Here is a 19,227-nt window from a genome sequence, read left to right as displayed (position 1 = left end):
AGCGATACTCTTGCCTGAAGCTGCTGGCTCTGTCCAACCCAGGCAAAATCCGCACTCACGTCCCCAGCCCAACTCTCTCCACGGGACTTCGATCGCCATCCCCTCCTCTTCCATCCGAATCGATATAACACAAGTCCATCAAAAAGATTGACAAAGCATAAAACATGAATTCATTATCCCCCATAAACACTTCTGGCGGCATGTCGGCGGCGTCCTCAAACGGCGGCAGTGTCTCGCCCCGTCAGGCGCCAAGCCCCAAGAACGTCGCATTTGAGCTGCTGTTCCTTGAATCGCCTCAATACCGTGCGCGCTTGCCTATGCGAGTCCAGATTTACCCTCATGATACCACGGACTCGATCGTCACAACCGTCAAGAACTTTTATGGCTTGTACTCGGGTCCTCCCGGATCAAAGGGCGTCAGCTTCGAGGACGAGCTTGGCAACACCCTGATTGCGCGATATGAAAATTTCCGCAACAATATGATTGTCTACGTCCGAGTCATCGAAGAGGCTTCCATGGCTGCCCTAGAATCACATCACTATCGCAGTCTTCATATGGGCGCTGATTCTTATTACGGGGGTGAAGGCTACGCTCTTCCCCAGCGCTTCGGGCCTGAAATGGCCCGGCCCTATTCGACATCACCACGCAGGCGAAGTCCTTCGCCCAATGTGTCGCGGGGACGCAGAAGCGACTCAACCAGCACCAATGGCAAAAAGGGTCGCTCTCGCTCTACCAAGAGCCACGTCGTCCATAACCACCCCGATGCCTACGCCGAGAGCATGAATGGCTACAGCAGCGGTGATGGCGCCCCGAGCACCACATCCGCCCGAACCAAGGAGCAGCTCGGAACCACCGACATTAGTGTTGAAAACATTGTCGAAGGCGGCCGACGGAAGAGGGCCAAGTTTGAGAGCTCTGTAAGCGCAGCGCATCATCACTACAAACCTTTGTTCGCGATTTTGCTAACCTTTTTTTTCTTTTTTTTCCCTGCCCTCAGGAACTGCCGCTATTCGCACCGCCTCAAATGCCGGCCGCTACTTCGAACCCATCCGTCTCTCCAGCCAGACGTATCGAACATCACAGGCCATCTCTATCTTACGTCCAGACTGGCCAGAACCCTTTTATACACCCACGACCGCTGCACTCTCCGCAGAGCTACGGTAGCGGGCATGGGCTGAGTATGTACTCGACCCCTGTCTCCAGCGACCGTCGCGGTCGGGGCAGCATCTCATATGGCAGCCATAGCATGGCCCATGCCATGGGCATCCTCCCAACTCCCGACCCCACCGTCGGAAGCTGCATGTCGGAGGAAGACAAGGATGTCGCCATCCAGCTCATGCGGCTGGGTGAGATGTCCAACATTTCTCACGGCCGCACATCGGCATCGACTTTGGAGGACGCCTTCAGCGGTCGAGCCGACGCCGCATCGTCCACTGGCGCAACCAGCGACAGTGACAGCGATAGCGACGCCGGGCTCCCGCCATCCCGTCGCCAAAAGTTGGATCTGTCCGGCATGTCCAAGCAGATTTACCAGACCACAGAATCGCACTTCATGCCGCCCACTGACTGTGCCGAGGCTAGCGGTGATGACGCCGACTATGAGGATGGTCCCGACGTTCGGGCCAAGCCGGCACAGAGCAAGACGGTAAAGAGCAAGCCTGCCCCTATCCCCGTTCCTAAGCCAGCCTCTTCGAAGACCAAGGCGCCCCGTGTTTCCAATAGCAGCAAGACTAAGAAGCTACCCATTGTCCCCAGCGGACCAATCTCCCCAGCGGCCTCCACCACCCATTCTAGGAAGCAATCAATTGTGTCTGTCGGACATGTCCCCCAAGCTGGTGAAGAAGAGCAGCCTGATCTCTCCACCAAGCCACGCTGCCAGCGCTGCAGGAAGAGCAAAAAGGGCTGTGACCGCCAACGACCTTGTGGTCGCTGCCGCGATGCCGGCCTCTCGGCAGATCAGTGCATCAGCGAAGATGAGGGCAATGGCCGAAAGGGCCGCTATGGTCGCCACATGGGAGTGCCGCTAAAGAAGGAAGAGATCACCATCGCATCGCATCCCGCTTTACTGCCCGCGGCACCCATCGCTGCCAACACGATGACCGCCGACAAGGCCAAGAAGCGTAAGCGGTAGAGAACAAATCTGCATGTTTGCCTTTTTCGTTTTCCCGCGCGCTAGGCTCTGTACGATGTGTGTCAGTTAAGAAGCAAAGAAAGGAAAGGAGACTCCTTCTCTTTTTTTCTCTCCCCTGGTTCTCGGCTCGGAGCATTTGTGTGTATCAGGGTCGCTCAGGGTTCTACAGCTCCTATCTCTCATAAGCGTCCGACAACCCCTGGATCGAACGCTTGTGACGAGAAGGAGCTGCACGGTGGCAGGCGCCTTAAGCCTCTTGAAGTTGTTTTGATTCTTTTACGGCGCAATCTTCATTTTCTCACTTGATGCTATTATGAAGATGTAATTACGACGGCCAATGCAGGGCCATTACACACTCCTTCAATGGCGTTTGGGATGTGTATCAGGTGTCATTTATCTGTTTTCGGTTTCCTTCTTCTTTTTTTCTCCTCTTTTTCATCATCGTTTCTGTTTCTGCTCGCTTCTTTTCGCTTATGCTTTTTATTCTTGAATCTTCATCAAGCTGCACAGCGAGGACAGCTACAACAACAGCAATAGTAGGGCACACACACAACCGCACCAATTTTGCAACTTGTGTGCAAATTACATCACTAGAGGGGACTCGTTGATAAGGAACGAGGAGGTGTTACACAAAAAAGGCGGCCGTGGCGAGCTTTGGAAAAATGTCTCGCCAACGAAGGTTGGAACGAGAGAGGGGAAGCGTGTCCAATGTTTCTCTATTTTTTTTTTCTTCATTCCGTTTTTGTTTTCTTTTCTTTTTTTCCCTATTTTCCTGGTTTTTCGTTTTTCTTTTTGCATCCTATGTCTAAAGTAAAGAAGGTTTGGTCGGGTATGGTGGCAAAAAAAAACAACGCCGGTTGGAGCGCTCGTCTTTGGTGTGATTACAACTGTCTAGTTTCTTGACAAGGGACGGGTGGCGGGGAAGGAGGTGCTCTCTTTTTTTTTTCCTCTATTGTTTTTCTGCTATCATCTTTCTTCATTTTTCTCCGTTTTCAGAGCTTTCTATCTGTTGCGCCGAATTTTTCAGCGATTCGTGGTCGGTAGTTTGCGGGTTTTTTCTTATCTTTGACTGGTTTTCCTTGAGATTCCGGTACAGCTCGTTCCTGTTTTCTGGAAGGAGGGAGGGCTTGCCTGGGAGGAACAAGTGGCATAGCGCAGAGAAAGGAGCGCCATCGCGCTTCGAATATACGGGAACATGTTTTTATAAAAAGAAATCCTTTTATGTCAGTAGATGCGCTTTTGCGTTTGTGATGAGTGATGGGTAGATTGGGCGAAGGGCATGTTTTGGCCCGATTCAGGCGATCCCGAGCCGCTAGGCTGTTTCGCCCGATGTTAGCTTCAGCGCAACGTCGCAAGGATGAGACGCACCAAGCGCCTCGATCCCGCCCTGCAGCCGCGAAGCGCCAATCGCCCAGCCAGCACAATTCCGATGCCCAGCTCAAGCAGAATGCCGTCAGACAAACATCTCTATCGGCGCTATTTTGATAAAACTCTCACAGCATAGTTCCAGGTGTCGTCAAACTTGGCTCTCCGGACCATTCCCCATACGGGCTAGCGCCGTTACGGGCCGGCAGAAGCCGGCGCAAGGGGATCCTTTTGGGATCCAGGGGTTCAATAGCCGATTGGTCCGGGTGGGTGCGGCATCATGTGACTTATCACGAGTGATAGGAGGAGATAAACAATAAAGAGCAATTTGTGTGTGCAAGTTCCATTGTCGGGGGGGGGGTTTACGTCATTGCGTTACCCCGCGGATTGGAGGGGTTGATTTGGGAGAATTTGCGAGAAATGCAAAGATGCAAAAGAGCGACGATGAAGACGAGTAAAAAATGTATGAATTGTATGCAGTACGAGTAGTCATCGTTGTACTGGTGGGAAAAAAAGGCAAGAGAGAGCTGGGATAGTGTATTAATGAGTCGCATTCATTTCGCCAACCGTCGAGGTCTAGTTCGGGCGTGAAACTCCGCCAGCGAAATAGATAGTGCCTTTGTTTTCTCCAGGCACCGGAAGCGCACCGCACCTACGGATAATGATCCGCAGCGAGAGAGAACAGGAAAAAAGAGGGCGTGCGACGTATTTGAGCGAATGAGAACAGAGAAGAAGAAAATTATGGGAATGGATATGGCTAAGTTGCTTTTTCTCTTCTCTTTCCAATACTTCTTCTCCCGCAAAGTGGGCTGGAATATTCCACCCACCAATTTTTACGTACAGATTACCTTACGGGAAGCGGTGAGGATTGGGGGCTTTGCCATTGGTAAAAGGGAAAAAAGGAACGAAAAAAAAATTATTCCCAGGCGCCGATTTCTGGGTCGGCAAGATGTGGGCCCGGGGAAGCCGGACATCGGAGCGGGGGGGAGGGGCTGGGCTTGGATAAGAAAGACACGAGGAACCAAAAAGCCCAAGTTACCCTGTATTTGAGTATGCTTGGAAAGCAAGCTTTCAATCTATTAGAGGCTGGGCTTTTTTTTGTGGGTTGGTTCGGGTGTTTGTTTATGCGGAGGGCTGCACTTTGTTTGGGCTCGTTTTGCCTGGTTTTTGGCAGCTTGGATTGCTGTGTCGAGGAGCTTTGGAGAGCTCTAAGCTTTCTGTCGGACTTCTCTTGTCAAGCACAAGTCTGGCCCCCAAGCACCGCGCCCTTCGCCCTTCCGACATCCCTCAATCTCACAAATCATATGTCGTTATCTTTCGAAAAACACCGTCAATTATCCGGCTAAATCCCACAAATCCTCACCCCTTGCATGAAAAAAACAATGGTTCAGCTGATGCCGTGCCGCCGGGCTCGGTGAAAGATGCTCCGGTTCTAGCTGCCGATTCGGCTTCGCGACGCGATCCACTTTCTGCCCCCTCTCTACATTTCCTCTAGGGCGTGCGCGTGCACCATCATGCTTTGCTCACTCGGCAGCTAAATTACCACTACCTTGCTACATGTAACTTGGTACTCTTTATTTTTTGGATTTTTAAAACTGGGCTTCCTCTTTTTTTGCGCCGCTGATGAGTCTATTGGGACATAACGGCGTCTGCACCAGGGGCGATATCGGGGTATATTCCCCGACTAACGGACCGGCGATTATGGGGTTCCTTGCGTCTTAGTGATGGAATTGCAAAAGAAAGCTGATAAGAAGAACCGACACAAGGCGTCTTCGGCGGGAGTATATAAGTGTGTCCCCGTACGAGGCAAGGCGAAGAAGAAAGAGGGCCTTCTTTTTTGTTCTTGTTCGGTGGGAGCTGCGCTAAGAAGAAAGAATAGCATGGCTTTCGAGGGCTTCTGCAGCTTTGTTCTTGTTGTTTGATGTGCTATAGGAAAAGATTAATTATTATTATTTTGTTTTATTATTTTTGTTTAATCGTCGACTAATAGGATACCCCTGTTTTTTATCTTCTCGCCTTTCGTTAAATTGATCATGACGCTACGAGATGATGAGAAAGATGCCTCCTCCAATGGACCTTTCGTCCAGGAGACCAGTGTCCTCGGCAACACCACTTCCAACAATGACAACAACTCACCACAACCGCCGCCTGGCCTAAACTCTGCCCAGGATGTCGAACTGGCAGAAGAAGAAAAAGATTACGGCCCTCCCCCAGACGGCGGCCTCCAGGCGTGGCTCCAGGTCCTCGCAACTCACCTCATCAACGCCATGACCTGGGGCTACGCCGCAGCCTTTGGCGTCTACCAGCTCTACTACGTCGAGACGCTTGGCCTGCCCGCCTCGCAGGTCTCATGGATCGGCTCCGTGCAAATCTTCTTCACCTATGTCATCTGCGCCGTGTCCGGCCGCCTCGCCGACGCCGGCTACACGCGCGAGACGGTCGCGGTAGGGACGTTCCTGGCCGTCTTCGGCACCTTCATGACGAGCCTGGCGACGACGTACTGGCAAATCTTCCTCGCCCAGGGCGTGTGTATCGGCATCGGCCTGGGCGTGGCCTTCATGCCGGCCATTTCCGTGCTGAGCTCGTACTTCGACAAGAACAGGGCCTTTGCGCTGGCCGTCTCGGCGGTTGGCACCTCGGTTGGTAGCGTGACGTTCCCCGCGACGATCCAGTATTTGACGCCCAAGATCGGATTCCCCTGGGCGGTGCGCTGCGCCGGCTTCCTGGCCCTGACCATGGCCGTGATTGCAAACATCCTGCTCAAGCCCAGACTGCCGCCTCGCAGGTCGGGCCCTCTGTTTGAATTTGGCGCCTTCTCGGAGCTGCCGTACCTGTTGTTCTCCATGGCTGCGTTTGTATACTTTTATGCTCTCTACTTTGTCTTCTTCTATGTACGTAAGCGCAGTGTCATGATGCGTGTGTTCCTTTTTGTCTTGTTTTGCTTTCATCGCTTCTGTGAGGTCAAGATGGTGACTTGCGAAAAATCAAAATGCCCAAAAAACATACAAAACCACAAAAACATCGTTCGTTAACCCCTTTCCTAGATTAACAGTTACGCCCGTAACATCATTGGCTTCTCCAACGTTGACTCCATCAATCTCCTCCTCATCACGAATGCCATGGGCATTCCCGCGCGGCCGATTGTAGGATACATGGCAGACAAATACACCGGCCCAATCAATCTATTCGTCACGGCCACCGTCGTGGTGAGCATAGTGATTTACTCCTGGATCGGAGTCACTACCCGGACGGGCATGTATGTCTTTAGCGTTGTCTACGGCTTATCTATCGGTGCCAACCAGGGCACGTTTGTCTCGTCCCTGACGAGCTTAACCAAAGACCCGCAGAAGATGGGCATTCGATTTGGCATGGTAGAAACGCTCTGCTCACTGGCAACGGTGGCGGGAGCTCCAACTGCAGGTGCCATTATTGACCACAATGGGGGAGATTATTTTTGGGCACAGATATGGGGAGGAACTGTCATGGCTGCAGCGTCAGTCATCTTTGTAGCATGTCGCATATCTGCGACCGGATGGAGACTATGGGTCAAGATTTAGGGCGCTGGTCGGTCAGCTGCCGAAAGAATTGTTCGATCGGAAACGAGAAAAAGGGGGGGAACGGGAAGAACAGCGGGGAAGGATTTCAGAAAAAAGAGGAGGATATTCACAATGACGAGTGACGAAAATGTATGTGTGCCGATATCGGAACATGGTTCACCAAGGAAGCATGTTTTCAGGTAGTAAGAATGACGACTTTAATCAATACTAGTGTTTACCGCTTGCTGCGTGTTGGATGATGCTCAGCGTTGCTGCAGCTCTGCCACGGCCTTGGCTACAAGCTCCGCGACCTGTGTGCCGTCTTCCCAGATGTTGTCATGCTCAAGGCGGAGGTTCCTGATGGCAATTGGCGTGATGCCATCCTTAATGAGCTTGGCCTCCATGTTGTCAAGCTCGTCCACATCGATGAGAGTGTCCTCTGCAGATGTCGCTAAGATGAACAGCCGAGGTTCACTGGGGCACAGGCTCTTGTAGCTTCCAGGAAGCTTTGCCGGAGACGCCGCGTCCCAGGCCAGCCTGTCTGAACCAAAGGCATCGGAGATGAATGAGTCGTAAACACCGCCGTGCCTGTCTGCAAGGCCTCTCAAGTCGTGTATGCCAGATATGCTGATGAGGGCTGCTGGCAAAGGCGCGGCCGGACCCCAGGCACAGGATGCGTCGTTGTTCATAATGACCTGGTGAACAAGCGTGCCGCCGGCTGAGTGGCCGATGAGAACGTAGTTGCTTCCAATGGCATATTCGGCATCAAGGAACCTCAACGCAGACAAGACGTCTTGGGCATGCTCCGGATGCTGGGCCTGGCGAAACTCATTTGCCGGCGTCGAGGCTGGATCCTGGGGAAATTGCGGGTGCGGAGACAGACGGTAGTCGAGGCTGGCAAAGCCGCGAACCGCAGATTTCGGCAGATCGGCCAGCGCCAACATGTGCTTGATGGACGGCACAAAGTCATTGATGGTGTTTCTGGGGTCTCGCCACCCACCTCCATGGATAAAGCTGTCACGGATAGAGTTAGGCTCCGGGTCTGTTCCACATCGGGAGTCATGACAGGGCAACGTACATTATCCAATAGGCTGGCGTTGACACTGCCGCTTCTGGCTCTTCAAACTGCCAGACACCGACCTGCTGGAGCTGGTGCTGGCCGTATTGGTGACTGGCATACTTGAGGCCGGGGATGGTTGGAGACGACGCCATCGTGACTTGTCGCTGTGATCTGCTGTGGGGGGAAGTTGAAGAATGCAATTCCACCGGCGGCGCAAATTGGTGAGGGGGAGGCGGGGTGCAGATACGGAGTTACAGAATATACGAGAATTGGATAGAATTGAGGCCTTTTTTGTTCTTCTATTAGGCATTCATTTGTCTTGTCTTGACCTGGGATACGGTGCCACAACTTACAGGACGTATACCTAGTAGTACATAGTACTCGCAGATGCAAGGACCAGCAGCGAGGAGGTCAATGCAGATGAAGGGCAAAACGGGGCTCCGGCTTTGAATGCCGTCTTCATCTCTCTTGGCTGCGGACAAAGAAAGACATTTGCACGGCCCGGCGAATTAATGAAAAGTACGGGGTAGCGAGTCGCTAGAGGCCTTCGAGAAGGGCCCGGGCTAGCGGTGGCTATAGGCGGCATGTACTTGTACCTGTACTTGGTCTCGTGCCGGGACCCGTGTCGGTAGGTATTTTCCAGCCCGGGACGGAGCACCATTGAAGGGACTAATTAATTCAATGGAATCCATTGATAGCCCCGAACTAGACCTGCGGCGGCTGACCGAGCATCAAATCTCGAGGCCCACTTGCAGTGATGCTTGGCAAAACAGCCTAATCGCAAGTGGGCAATGCAATACAGGTAGTACAAGTATAAGCCAATTATTGATGCGAGTGATCCGGCAGGTGCGAAAGTGACAGATGCAGCAGAGGGAAATGAAGAATCAGGGATAGGGGGGGCTGTGTAGGTACTTAGCTCTGCAGGATGCATTACTAAGAACGGGCAACTATCGATTAGACCAAGGGTCAATCACAATGGTGTATCGTAGAGGCTGAAGACGGAATTGACTTCTGCCATGCGTTCCTCTCGCGTGGCCGCTGTCAGGTCACTCAAATACTCATCGCACTGTTGGCTCGATTGGATTAGTATAGTAGGTGGCGGTGGGTTGCTGGTCCATCCAAAGGAGAGAAATAATGGAGGCGAAATAAGAGGCTTGAGTCAGCCATGAAATAAGTTTTTACAAATTAGCTCGAGGCTAAGCTTTTCTAGACAGTGCCCGCCACGCACTAACACCGTGCCAGTGTTGTCGATACCTGTCGAGCAAGGCAGCAGCACGACGCCAACGACCTAAAAATGTGACTAGACACATGGCCATGGCCTAGGAATCCATGTCATCACATCTCAAAAGTTGCTTCCCCCGCTGCCGAATTGCTGTCCATAAATTGATTACTAATGCTACTACTCTGTATTACTAGAGTTCCTGTTTCGAGGCATCAATGATGCGATGCGCTCCGCTCCGTCGGTGAAGACTGTTGCTTCCTTTTCTGGGTCGTTACACGGAGATCTTGCTGCTTCTATCGGGTCGTGCATGTGTAACAAAAGGACCAGGTATAGAGGAGAGGGAAGTACTGTACTGGATACTGGCACTTACCAAGTACCGCACATCCATCATCAAAGGTGAGGCTCACGTCCCGCACTTGACGTCGATCAATAGCTGGGATTCTGCCATAAGACATCAATAGTTGAAACAAACACGGCTTGTCTCAGTCTTTGCCCGACCCACCACCACGGTTGAGTTTTGTCTCACTGGACTAAACCTCCAACAGTCTGCCAAACTCTATATAAGCCTGGCCAACGACAATGGCGGGAGTGCAAGTGTCAATTGCTGGCGAGTGCCAAGACGTTGGCGGGAAAGAATAAGCACGACGCTGAGCTGATCTCAAAGCCAACCCTAATATGTTCTATAATTAATACGAGACATTTGGGCTATGCTGGTGTCAAGTATCTGCTGGTTGTCGCCGCGGTATCTGATTATAGCCCCCGCGGGGATTACTGTTTACAACCCCCCCCAGCTGCAATTGGACGCCGCATTAGAGCCCATGTCATTCACTCATGCAGCTTGTCTGTGATGCAGACTTGCATCCCATCATGAGGCCTCAGCATCCGTCCGTCTCACGACCTTGGCAGCAAATGCGGCGTAGACTCGAACCAAACATGCATCTCCAATACGAACCACACCACAGGCGACCCCTCCAGCCATCCCAAGCTGGCTCGCGATATTCACTTTGCGTTTCCTCTTGTAGACTAACTCATCATCGCCGCCTACCCTCTTTCCGGCAACGCATGGACGTTGAAACGAGGAGATGGCGCGCACGGAGTACATGTACCCGGTACTTGATGCATGACGACCCGTTTGGGACAGTGCGAGATGGGTTAGCTGTACAAATAAGGGGCTGCTGGACCCCAATTCCAGCAGGTGCGTAAAGTAGCGGTACCTGCAAATAGCGCCTAGAACACTGCTAGTACCAGGTCACCGAGACATAAACAGGCACAGCGCAACAATCTCGGGAAGCCATTGGTGGGGCGTTTTGCTCTAATGGTATTACAGGCACGCGACACTGACTGGAAAGTGCTGGTACCGGTACAGGTACAGGTACAGGGACGGACGGGGGACGGAGTAGCGACTCGACTCGGGCGAGAAAATCGAGGAGAACTTTTGTTTGCCCAACTGCCACATCCACTCCTGATTGTACATTCCCATTGTTGGTCTCTGCTTTAGTTTTGCGCACGCGATCACTGTCTCTCTCACTGCCCTCAGCCTCGGTTTCTTTCTTTCGTTTTTATTTTTTTATTTTCCTTCTTTATTTTTGCGTTTCTCCGTGGCGTAGCTGCGATACTGCGGCAGAAGACAGTCTCGTGAGCCCGTCAACAAGGGGGAAAGCACGACGAGAACCTGAAGAAAGAGAGACGATAACCTCTGTATCCCGCTTCAACAGCGGCGCGTTGGCTATGAGAAGCGTCACTTGGTGCTAGCCCTGTGAGCCTCTCGTTTTTCGCCTTCGCCCTCTCAGCCCTTTTTCTATTTCGACCTCGGCCTCGACCTCGACCTCGACTTCGACCTCAACTCCCATCGAACGACTTCGACCCCGACTCGACCCCATCATCGTTTTCTTTTCAGGCTTTTCGCGATGGAATCGACGCGCCGCTTCGCCAGCGGCATGGCGTCTGGCATCCGCCTCTCCAGCCCGACGCGGCGACAGTTACATTCCGCTGCCTCGACCGTTTCTCGCGTTGCGGGACCTGTTCTCCGGGTTCTGTATGCCTTCGCGGCTCGATTCGTATCCCGAGAGTTCCTCTTTGCCATATGCGTCGTCGCCCTCACCAGCAGCAAGCTGGTCCACATATACGCCCATCTCACGGCGCTTGCCTTCTCCGCGATAAGGAATTGGGGCATGACATTCTTCACACAAGATACCATCTTCTTAATATTAATACGGCTGCTGCTCGATACGGAAATCTACCCATGGCGGTGGCTGCGCATCATTCTCACGACGCTGGCCTCGCTTCTCGTCATGATTGTGCTGGTCCTGGCGGCCATCAACAACTCATTTTTTGTCGTCGCAGGCTCTGAGCCTCATTGGCGCAATGCTGGCTTGGCTAGCAACGCCTCTTCCTGGAAACTGGCAGTTACTGGACTGTTTACGTGCCTGATTGTGTTGGCTATCATCCTGGCCATTAGCTGGGTGACTCAGGACATCTTCTACTACTTGGCTGGCCTTGCCTTGGACCTGCTCAAGTGGCCCTTTGTCTTTGTATACAGCAAGATCCCCTACCGCATTCGCCCTGCGGCAAATGTCAGATACGCTCACATTCCGCAGCAGGACGTTGAGGGCGGATCTGAGCTCATGGGCAAAGAGGACGATGAGGTCGACTCCAGCGGCTCCAGTGGCTCCAGCGGCTCTAGCGTTGTCTCCGATATGCGTCGGAAATCGAAATGGACCACTGCTCTCTATGTTCTCGTCGGCTTCACATTGTTCCTTCAAGTCTTGCTGTACATTGTCCGGCCGGATGAAGGTTCCTACACCTACATGTCGTGGACCTTGCCGCTACTGCCTTTTGCGGATTTTGCTCACTCATCGCCCATTCTAGCTGCGCTCACCCCCGTCTACGACAACAGCATTGGCTGGAACTGGGATAACCGTACCGCGCTGGTCGAGCCGATTCGATGGGAGTGGCTGCCAAAGGACCCCCTCCCAGGGTTTGAGGATTGGTATGAGCAGGAGCAGACGCACTATCGTGCTTCCCAGGACCCCCTGAAAATATCCAACCTTAAAAACGATGTCCTCCCCGAGCTTCGCGACAGGCTGGCAAACATCACCATCAAGAACGTTGTGCTCATCAAGCTCGAAAGCACGAGAAAAGACGCCTTCCCTGTCAAGAAGGATGGCTTGTTCTATCAACTTGCGGTAGAATCGTTCGAGAACGGCACACTCCCGAAGACGGCTGAGAAGAAAATATCCACGCTCACCCCCACCGCCAACTTCCTGACGGGAGATTACGAGGATGGCTTTCAGCACAAGGAGAAGAAACGACGGGGTGGTCTCAACGCCAACAACTGCCACACAACGGCCAGCTACACACTCAAGAGTCTTACTGGCACGCTCTGCGGACTGTCGCCGCTCGTCGCCGATTTCAACGCCGAAGTCACGCATCACATTTACCAACCCTGCTTGCCTCACATCTTTGACGCCATGAACCTCGGCCTGGGCAACTCTTCCAAGGACGCCGACAAGGACGACTTCACTACTCACAAGTGGAAGAGCTCCTTTATGATGTCAGTGACGAATGGATTTGACAAACAGGATACGCTCATGACCCAACTTGGTTTCCCGGTAAACAATACCGTTTCAAAGGAATACCTCAAGAGTGATGACGCCAAGTTTGGGCCGGTGGATGTTGAGGATATCAACTACTACGGAATGCCTGAATACGTCATCGAGGATTATATCCGCGATGCATTCAAGACGGCCAAGGAGAACAACGAGCGAGTCTTTTTGACGCACTTGACCAGCACCACGCACCATCCTTTTGGCCTCCCGGAAGATGTGGACCATGTTCCCATCACCAGCGAGGACACCACCAAGCTGGACAATGTATCAAAATACCTCAACGCCATTGGATTCGTCGATGGATGGCTCCAAAAGATCCTGGATGTTCTGGATGAGCAAGGCGTGGCTGATGAAACTCTGGTTATCTTTGTTGGAGATCACGGCCTCTCGGTCCCGGAAAATGACGGCATCACGCCGTACTACAACGCAAACATTGGCAACTTCCACGTCCCGCTGGTCTTTTCGCACCCTCAGCTGCCTGCCATCGACATCGACGAGGCAGTCGTTTCATACCAGATCCTGCCCACGCTTCTCGATTTACTACTGGAAACTGGTTCGCTTTCTCCATCGCAGACTGAGATTGCAAAAGATATGATTGACAACTATGAGGGACAGTCAATGCTGCGGTCGCTCATCGACTACAACGAAAGGACGCACCAACCCAACTGGCAATTCACCGTTATGAATCCTGGCCGAGCAACTGTTGCTGTTCGTGACTCGCTCGAACCACACTGGAGACTCACGGTGCCCATCATTGAAAATACCGAGTGGCGCTTCACCGACTTGGATACAGAGCCCCATGAAGAGAAGCATCTCGTTGCTTTTGACTTTGCCGACTTTCTGCACAAAATCGAACAGGAGAGGTCAAGTGAGGCAGCCCAATGGGCAGAGCAAGCTGCGTTTGTCGCGCGATGGTGGGTTGAGGAGAACAGCTTGCGCTGGCACTACAACCCATCCGAGTGATACAGCCATCTTTGAACTGCGAACCGAGGACGAAAAGACTTTTGAAAAGTTTTCTTTGTCCTTTAAGTTTTTTTGTTTACTGCATCATGACATGCTGGCAGATATCGACATCTGCGGCGTTGTTAAAACGTTCTTTTTCCCACCATACATATTTTTCTTTCTACTTCTTGTTTCATTTACAGGGGCATTGGGGCATTAATATGTTTTTCTTGTTTCTCTTTTTTTCCTTTTTGTATTCAGTCAGGGTATATAAGGCGTCTCGTACTTATGATTGTGAATTTATGGGTGGACCGTTCAACACATGCCTTTGATATATATTTTGGGGAATCGGGTTTGTTGGTCCTACGGTAGACAGAAAAAAGGATTTGGCGCTGCCGAGTCTTTTTTTTTTTTTTAGGATGGCGCTGAAGACGTTAGAGAGGGAGACGGTATATAGTAGACTAAGATTACGTATATAACTCCTAGGTTTAGCAGACAACGTAGAAAGCAAGTTGAAGATCAAAGATGGCGCATGGAAGTGACGTGACTTGATGGTGCTAGACCGGCATGGTGGTGTGTTGTTGATCTGGAGCAATCTGCGGAGTATTACTCCGTAGTCCAATCTGTATTATTATATCTCGTGACATGTCCTTCTAGTCTTGTGCAACGTGATATCTGCATCTGCATGAGTATCTGCGACAATCTCCTGCAATCTGCCACCACAAGTGTCACCATTACACCAGCAACATTGTGATTTCTCCGTCCTCAAGCACCCGCCGGGCCGTGAAGAACGTGATTCAGTGCCGTTCCATGTCTCAGTTCAGCCCTCGGCGTCACACAGCAAGACTTTTATTTCTCCTTGATCCAATTTTCCCCTCAAATGGCTACGCTGTTTATCCACTCTGTATTACTCCGTGCTACCGATTTTAGCCCGCCTGGGGGACAAGCGTCTTGGTTGCCCAGCTTGAAGCGGAAATTCTCCGATTGTCAAGCGGGACGGTGATACTCTGTGATTGCTCTGTGACTGCTGCTTGGCGGTTTAGCCAGTCAGATTTCTGTGTCTGTGCTGAAGCGCAGAAGAGAATGGTCACGGGGGAAGAGGAGAGGAGAGGAAAGAAGCCAAAGACGAGAGATGAGCGACACAACGGCCATATTTGGCATGTCTATGCGCTCATCGTCTTCTTTCCGGTAAACCACTCTCCGGTCTCTCTTCGCCTCTGCTTGACCTACTTTTGACTCTGATGCGCCGCTCAACGGATTAGAAATCACTCGCTTCGTCCAATTCCGCGCTTCTATTCGCTCGTTTTCGGCACCACCATCTCATGCACCCGGCGCCAGATTCCGACCAACCAGCGTCGCTCGTCCAGATGAAGTGCCCAAAGGGAAGCCGAGCCCGAAAACGGCTGCAGTTGGCGAGGGACCTTTTGCGTCTCTGTTGGTTGGTTTATTTGGCTCCCACGTACAGGGGACGACGAGAAAATCGAATCATCGCCGTCGCAAACAAGCCAAAAAGACCCAAGCAGGGCCCGGAGATATCGTGCTGTGATGAGCTGCTTGCAATCGGCAAGGGTCTGTTGGACCATTGGACGCCACAACCGGGCTGTGACAATGTTAGAACGCACTTGGTGCTGATGGCCAGAAAGAATGTCATTCGCGTTGGTCAGCTTTGCGAGTCTTTTTTTCCCTCTTTCCCCCACGGAATTGCTACTTTTCACCGTCAAACGCCGGATCATGTACTCGTAGCACGTCGTTGAGACGCTTGCTGCTTCGACGATTCGCATGAAATCTGCCCTTGTCTGACAGCATGGCTTGTCTCTCTGCCATCGGTAACACTCACTATCGCTCGGCCCCGTTGTTTCCCCCCTCCCGAAGCATGGGGTTTTCTCACGGTAGGCGATTTGGTTCTTCGAGATCCGATAGACGCAAGTTCTCGAATGCAACCTTGGCAGGGGGACATTCGCTGCGGGTCACATTCGCTGCACGTCGACTTGAATGGGCCACGGCGCTGCGGCCCCCATGCCGATATCACACTCACATTTGCCTATTAACCACCAACAGGCGTTTCTACATTGGAATCCTTCAACGGTGGATGCGGGCCGTCGTGCCACTCATGTCGCGGCATGGCTCAAGGGCCCACTTGGGTGATATGAGCAGAGGGAAGCCATTCCCCGTTGTTACGCGTTTGCTCCAGTTCGCCGACCCGGCCCATGTGCATGAATTCAAAGCAACTCCGTGCCTTGCAAACTAGAGAGTGGGAAGTGGAAGATGCGGGTATGAGATCCAAACATCCACCTGGGAGTGAGGGCTCCGGTTCTGTTATCCCCATCTGGACGGGGCCCGTGAGTTTGATATCCCGGTTGTCGATCTGTCTGTGACTCGTCTTGTCGCTCCAGCAAATTCACGGCGCCCCTAGTTTGTTGCCGGTTGTAGATATAGCACCCGCTGCTTCGTCACCGTCGCTAGTTCGCTTGTGCTTGTTGCTTCCCTTGTCTCCCCTGCCCGTGGCACTGCTGGTACTCTCGGCTGCGCTGCCGCCTCGCTTTATATCCCTCTCTGCTCCATTCATGCTGTTCTAAAACCTCGTGTCATCCTAGTGCTTGTAGTTCTTCTACTCCCCTTCCATTACCCTTCTCCTTTTGCAGCCGTCGTGTTGCTATGCCCGTCGTCAACAGTCTTTATCGAAAAGGTTGGGACGTCGGATCGTCATGGCCGATGATAATCTCAACTTGAATGAATACAATGGCGGTCCTATGGTGGGCACGTGTATAGCATTCCTCAGCTTGACATGGCTGGCCGTGGGGCTGAGGACATACACGAGGGCAGTGGTGATTAAGAGTGTCCAAGAGGATGACTGGCTCATGCTCTTGGCTCAGGTTCGTACAGCTGGCACTTGCTTATCCTTGATCATTGGGGAATGTAAACTAAAGACTCGTATAGGTCATCTTCACCCTCTCCTGCGCCTTCGTTTTTGCTGGTGTGCAAGATGGAATGGGAAGACATAATGCTGCCATTACTGATGATGAAAAAAAAGTCTCGGCTCTGATGGTAAGGTTCTTCCCGCCAAATATACTTGACGGGATAAGTTCTGATTCTGTTTCATAGTGGCAATCATTGGCCACCGTCACATATATCATCAACATGATGTTCATCAAGATGAGCATCGGCATCTTTCTCCTGCGCGTTTCTGCCCGAAAAGTCTACAATTGGATCATATGCGTCAGCCTGGTCATCATCGGCATATGGAGCCTCGTCATCTTCTTTTTCGACATCTTTCAGTGCAACCCTGTCCAGAAACAGTGGGATTTTCGGATTCAGGGAGGAAAGTGCGCATCGCCCGACGACATTATTGCTGCTGCGTACGCTATCAGCGTCATGACAATTGCATCTGACTGGCTATATGTGAGAGACCATTGCCTTGACTATGGAGATGAGCTGGAGCTTACTTTTGTTACTCGTTTAGGCACTCCTTCCGATACCTATGCTGTGGTCGGTCAAGATGACGAGCCAGGCCAAAGGAACTGTCATTCTCATCCTTGGCCTTGGAATCTTGTATGAGTCCCCCCTTTTTATACGATGAATTATTCCAAGATGCTAATTGGAGGGTTGAAATAGCGCTAGCATTGCCACTCTCATCAGAATCAAGTTCTTGGGCTCGCTTCAAGACACCAATGATTTGCTATGTATGTCCCATCTCAACTGTACCCTTTCCGTCAATGGATCTAATGTATCGTTCGCTATATAGTCTCGGCAACAGATGTAATGATATGGACCATAATTGAACCCGGAGTAGCCATTGTTGCTTCCAGCCTTGCCACGATCCGGCCTCTCTTACGCGCCATGAAGATTCATGGCTTCGAATCAACAGGACGCACGCGCAGCGCCCCCTCTGGCTACGCGAGACACACTGCTGATGATGGAAACATGGCCACCATCGGCCAAGCCTTTGGACCCAATGATGTTTCTCTAAAGCGCGTCGAACCCAGCTACGATACAGCAGCACCAGACCCTTCGACAAAGACGACCATTGGCTTGACCTTTGACCAGTCTCACACCAGCAGGGGGACGCCAGCTCGACTGGATACTCAGCAGCAGGGGAGCCGTGCCGACGACGGCAAGGAATATTCCCCGTCGCGCAGTGTCAACACAGCGACATCACACGCCAATACCAATTCCTCCTCATTCGACGACATCCACAACCTTGAAGCCCAGAGCCAGGAAAACGGGTACTTTGAATACGGCTCCGGCAAGAGGGGACGCTAGGTTTCCTTGCCTCAGCGTTATTTCATTGTTATTATTTTTTCTTTTCTCATCTTTCTCACCATCTTCTTTTTTTTTCTTCAACACATTTGTTGGGTCATGTTTCAGTTACGGGTCAGATTCGCACTATTTTAGCCGCATTAGATGGGCCAGGACCCCAAGGCGAAGTTACAGTACACGACAGCCTCACTTCTGGGCGAGCGGATAAAATCACAGGGTGGATACAGGGAAAAAAACATGGCATTGGCATGGATTATATTGGATGGGCAAACCGGGTTCGGCTAACTAACGCTATTTGCTTACAAGTTGCTTTTTTTTTTTCGTACGAGTATGTAGAACGGGAATGCCTTAGTAGTATTTTGGGAACCAGAAAAAAACACCGCAAGGGTAATATGGAACGAGGGAAAGGGGGGGGGGGGGGGGGAGACATAGCATGATTTTGGTAGGCACTTTGTGCGTATACGGATTCCTGCAAAGGATTGTTACATGATGTTTCCGTACCTGCATGCGTGCATGCATATTTCCTGCTGTTGGGACATGGGGGGTGGCTGAGAAGAAGGGGGGGAGAGGAGGAGGAGTGAAACTCGGGATCTTGTTTTCCCTCGTACGTTTGCGTTTTGCAGTGAGGCAATAAAGCCCATAGAGCTGAGCCTGAAAATAAAACAAGTAAATGCACACGGACACAAGATCTGGAAGAGACACTGCAAAAGATGCCCGCGTATACTTGGTACACGCGCCGTAATTCTCACTGTTGTCTTTACTATAAATGGCGTAGAGCCGGGCTGTATCAGTCCTAGGTCGTGAAACCATACAAGTTACGACGGCTGGGGAGGGGGAAGAGGACCAATCGCCGGCCTTGTTTATTTGCGACGGGAGAGAGGGGGCTTAGGATTCCATCATGGACAAAATAACGAGAGACACGGAGAATTAAGATCTTGAATGCGGTGCCATGAATCATGTGCAGGTATCTGTTACTCCATGGAAAGTGAGGATTCCACCTTTGTATAAGTAGATGGAGAACAGATGGGGGAGCTGAAATCGACACAGGAGGATATAGTGGGACACAAGGTGGACATAGAATATTCAAGATGTTAGAATAGAAAAAA

General features: G+C 51.7%; 7 protein-coding genes across 7 annotated transcripts; 4 read left to right on the top strand and 3 right to left on the bottom strand.

Moving 5' to 3' along the window:
• Positions 1-164: 164 nt before the first annotated feature.
• On the top strand, positions 165-2,131 carry TRIVIDRAFT_63141 (uncharacterized protein; the record flags this gene model as incomplete). The annotated part of the gene is made up of 2 exons (XM_014106111.1): positions 165-917; positions 998-2,131. 2 exons carry the CDS (start codon positions 165-167, stop codon positions 2,129-2,131), a joined length of 1,887 nt encoding a protein of 628 aa, XP_013961586.1.
• A 475-nt stretch (positions 2,132-2,606) lies between these two features.
• TRIVIDRAFT_185494 (uncharacterized protein) lies at positions 2,607-3,342 on the bottom strand (the record flags this gene model as incomplete). Its single annotated transcript, XM_014106110.1, has 1 exon — positions 2,607-3,342. The coding sequence occupies one exon, from the start codon at positions 3,280-3,282 to the stop codon at positions 3,124-3,126; it is 159 nt and encodes a 52-aa protein (XP_013961585.1).
• TRIVIDRAFT_215127 (uncharacterized protein) lies at positions 2,607-3,353 on the bottom strand (the record flags this gene model as incomplete). Its single annotated transcript, XM_014106109.1, has 1 exon — positions 2,607-3,353. One exon carries the CDS (start codon positions 2,927-2,929, stop codon positions 2,714-2,716), a length of 216 nt encoding a protein of 71 aa, XP_013961584.1.
• Positions 3,354-5,529: 2,176 nt separating this feature from the next.
• TRIVIDRAFT_188245 (uncharacterized protein) lies at positions 5,530-7,053 on the top strand (the record flags this gene model as incomplete). Its single annotated transcript, XM_014106108.1, has 3 exons — positions 5,530-5,590; positions 5,693-6,387; positions 6,541-7,053. The coding sequence occupies 3 exons, from the start codon at positions 5,530-5,532 to the stop codon at positions 7,051-7,053; spliced, it is 1,269 nt and encodes a 422-aa protein (XP_013961583.1).
• Positions 7,054-7,295: 242 nt separating this feature from the next.
• Positions 7,296-8,244, bottom strand: TRIVIDRAFT_73281 (uncharacterized protein; the record flags this gene model as incomplete). The annotated part of the gene is made up of 2 exons (XM_014106107.1): positions 7,296-8,046; positions 8,111-8,244. 2 exons carry the CDS (start codon positions 8,242-8,244, stop codon positions 7,296-7,298), a joined length of 885 nt encoding a protein of 294 aa, XP_013961582.1.
• Positions 8,245-11,251: 3,007 nt separating this feature from the next.
• On the top strand, positions 11,252-13,885 carry TRIVIDRAFT_35003 (uncharacterized protein; the record flags this gene model as incomplete). The annotated part of the gene is made up of 1 exon (XM_014106106.1): positions 11,252-13,885. One exon carries the CDS (start codon positions 11,252-11,254, stop codon positions 13,883-13,885), a length of 2,634 nt encoding a protein of 877 aa, XP_013961581.1.
• A 2,684-nt stretch (positions 13,886-16,569) lies between these two features.
• TRIVIDRAFT_140068 (uncharacterized protein) lies at positions 16,570-18,124 on the top strand (the record flags this gene model as incomplete). Its single annotated transcript, XM_014106241.1, has 6 exons — positions 16,570-16,737; positions 16,802-16,909; positions 16,967-17,263; positions 17,325-17,413; positions 17,477-17,562; positions 17,607-18,124. 6 exons carry the CDS (start codon positions 16,570-16,572, stop codon positions 18,122-18,124), a joined length of 1,266 nt encoding a protein of 421 aa, XP_013961716.1.
• Between the last annotated feature and the right edge of the window lie 1,103 nt (positions 18,125-19,227).

The sequence above is a fragment of the Trichoderma virens genome, assembly GCF_000170995.1.
Source record: "Trichoderma virens Gv29-8 chromosome Unknown TRIVIscaffold_1, whole genome shotgun sequence".
In the NCBI taxonomy this organism is placed as follows: Eukaryota; Fungi; Ascomycota; class Sordariomycetes; order Hypocreales; family Hypocreaceae; genus Trichoderma; species Trichoderma virens.
The sequence above is the reverse complement of the archived record's forward strand: the minus strand, read 5'-3'. Positions and strand labels throughout refer to the sequence as shown.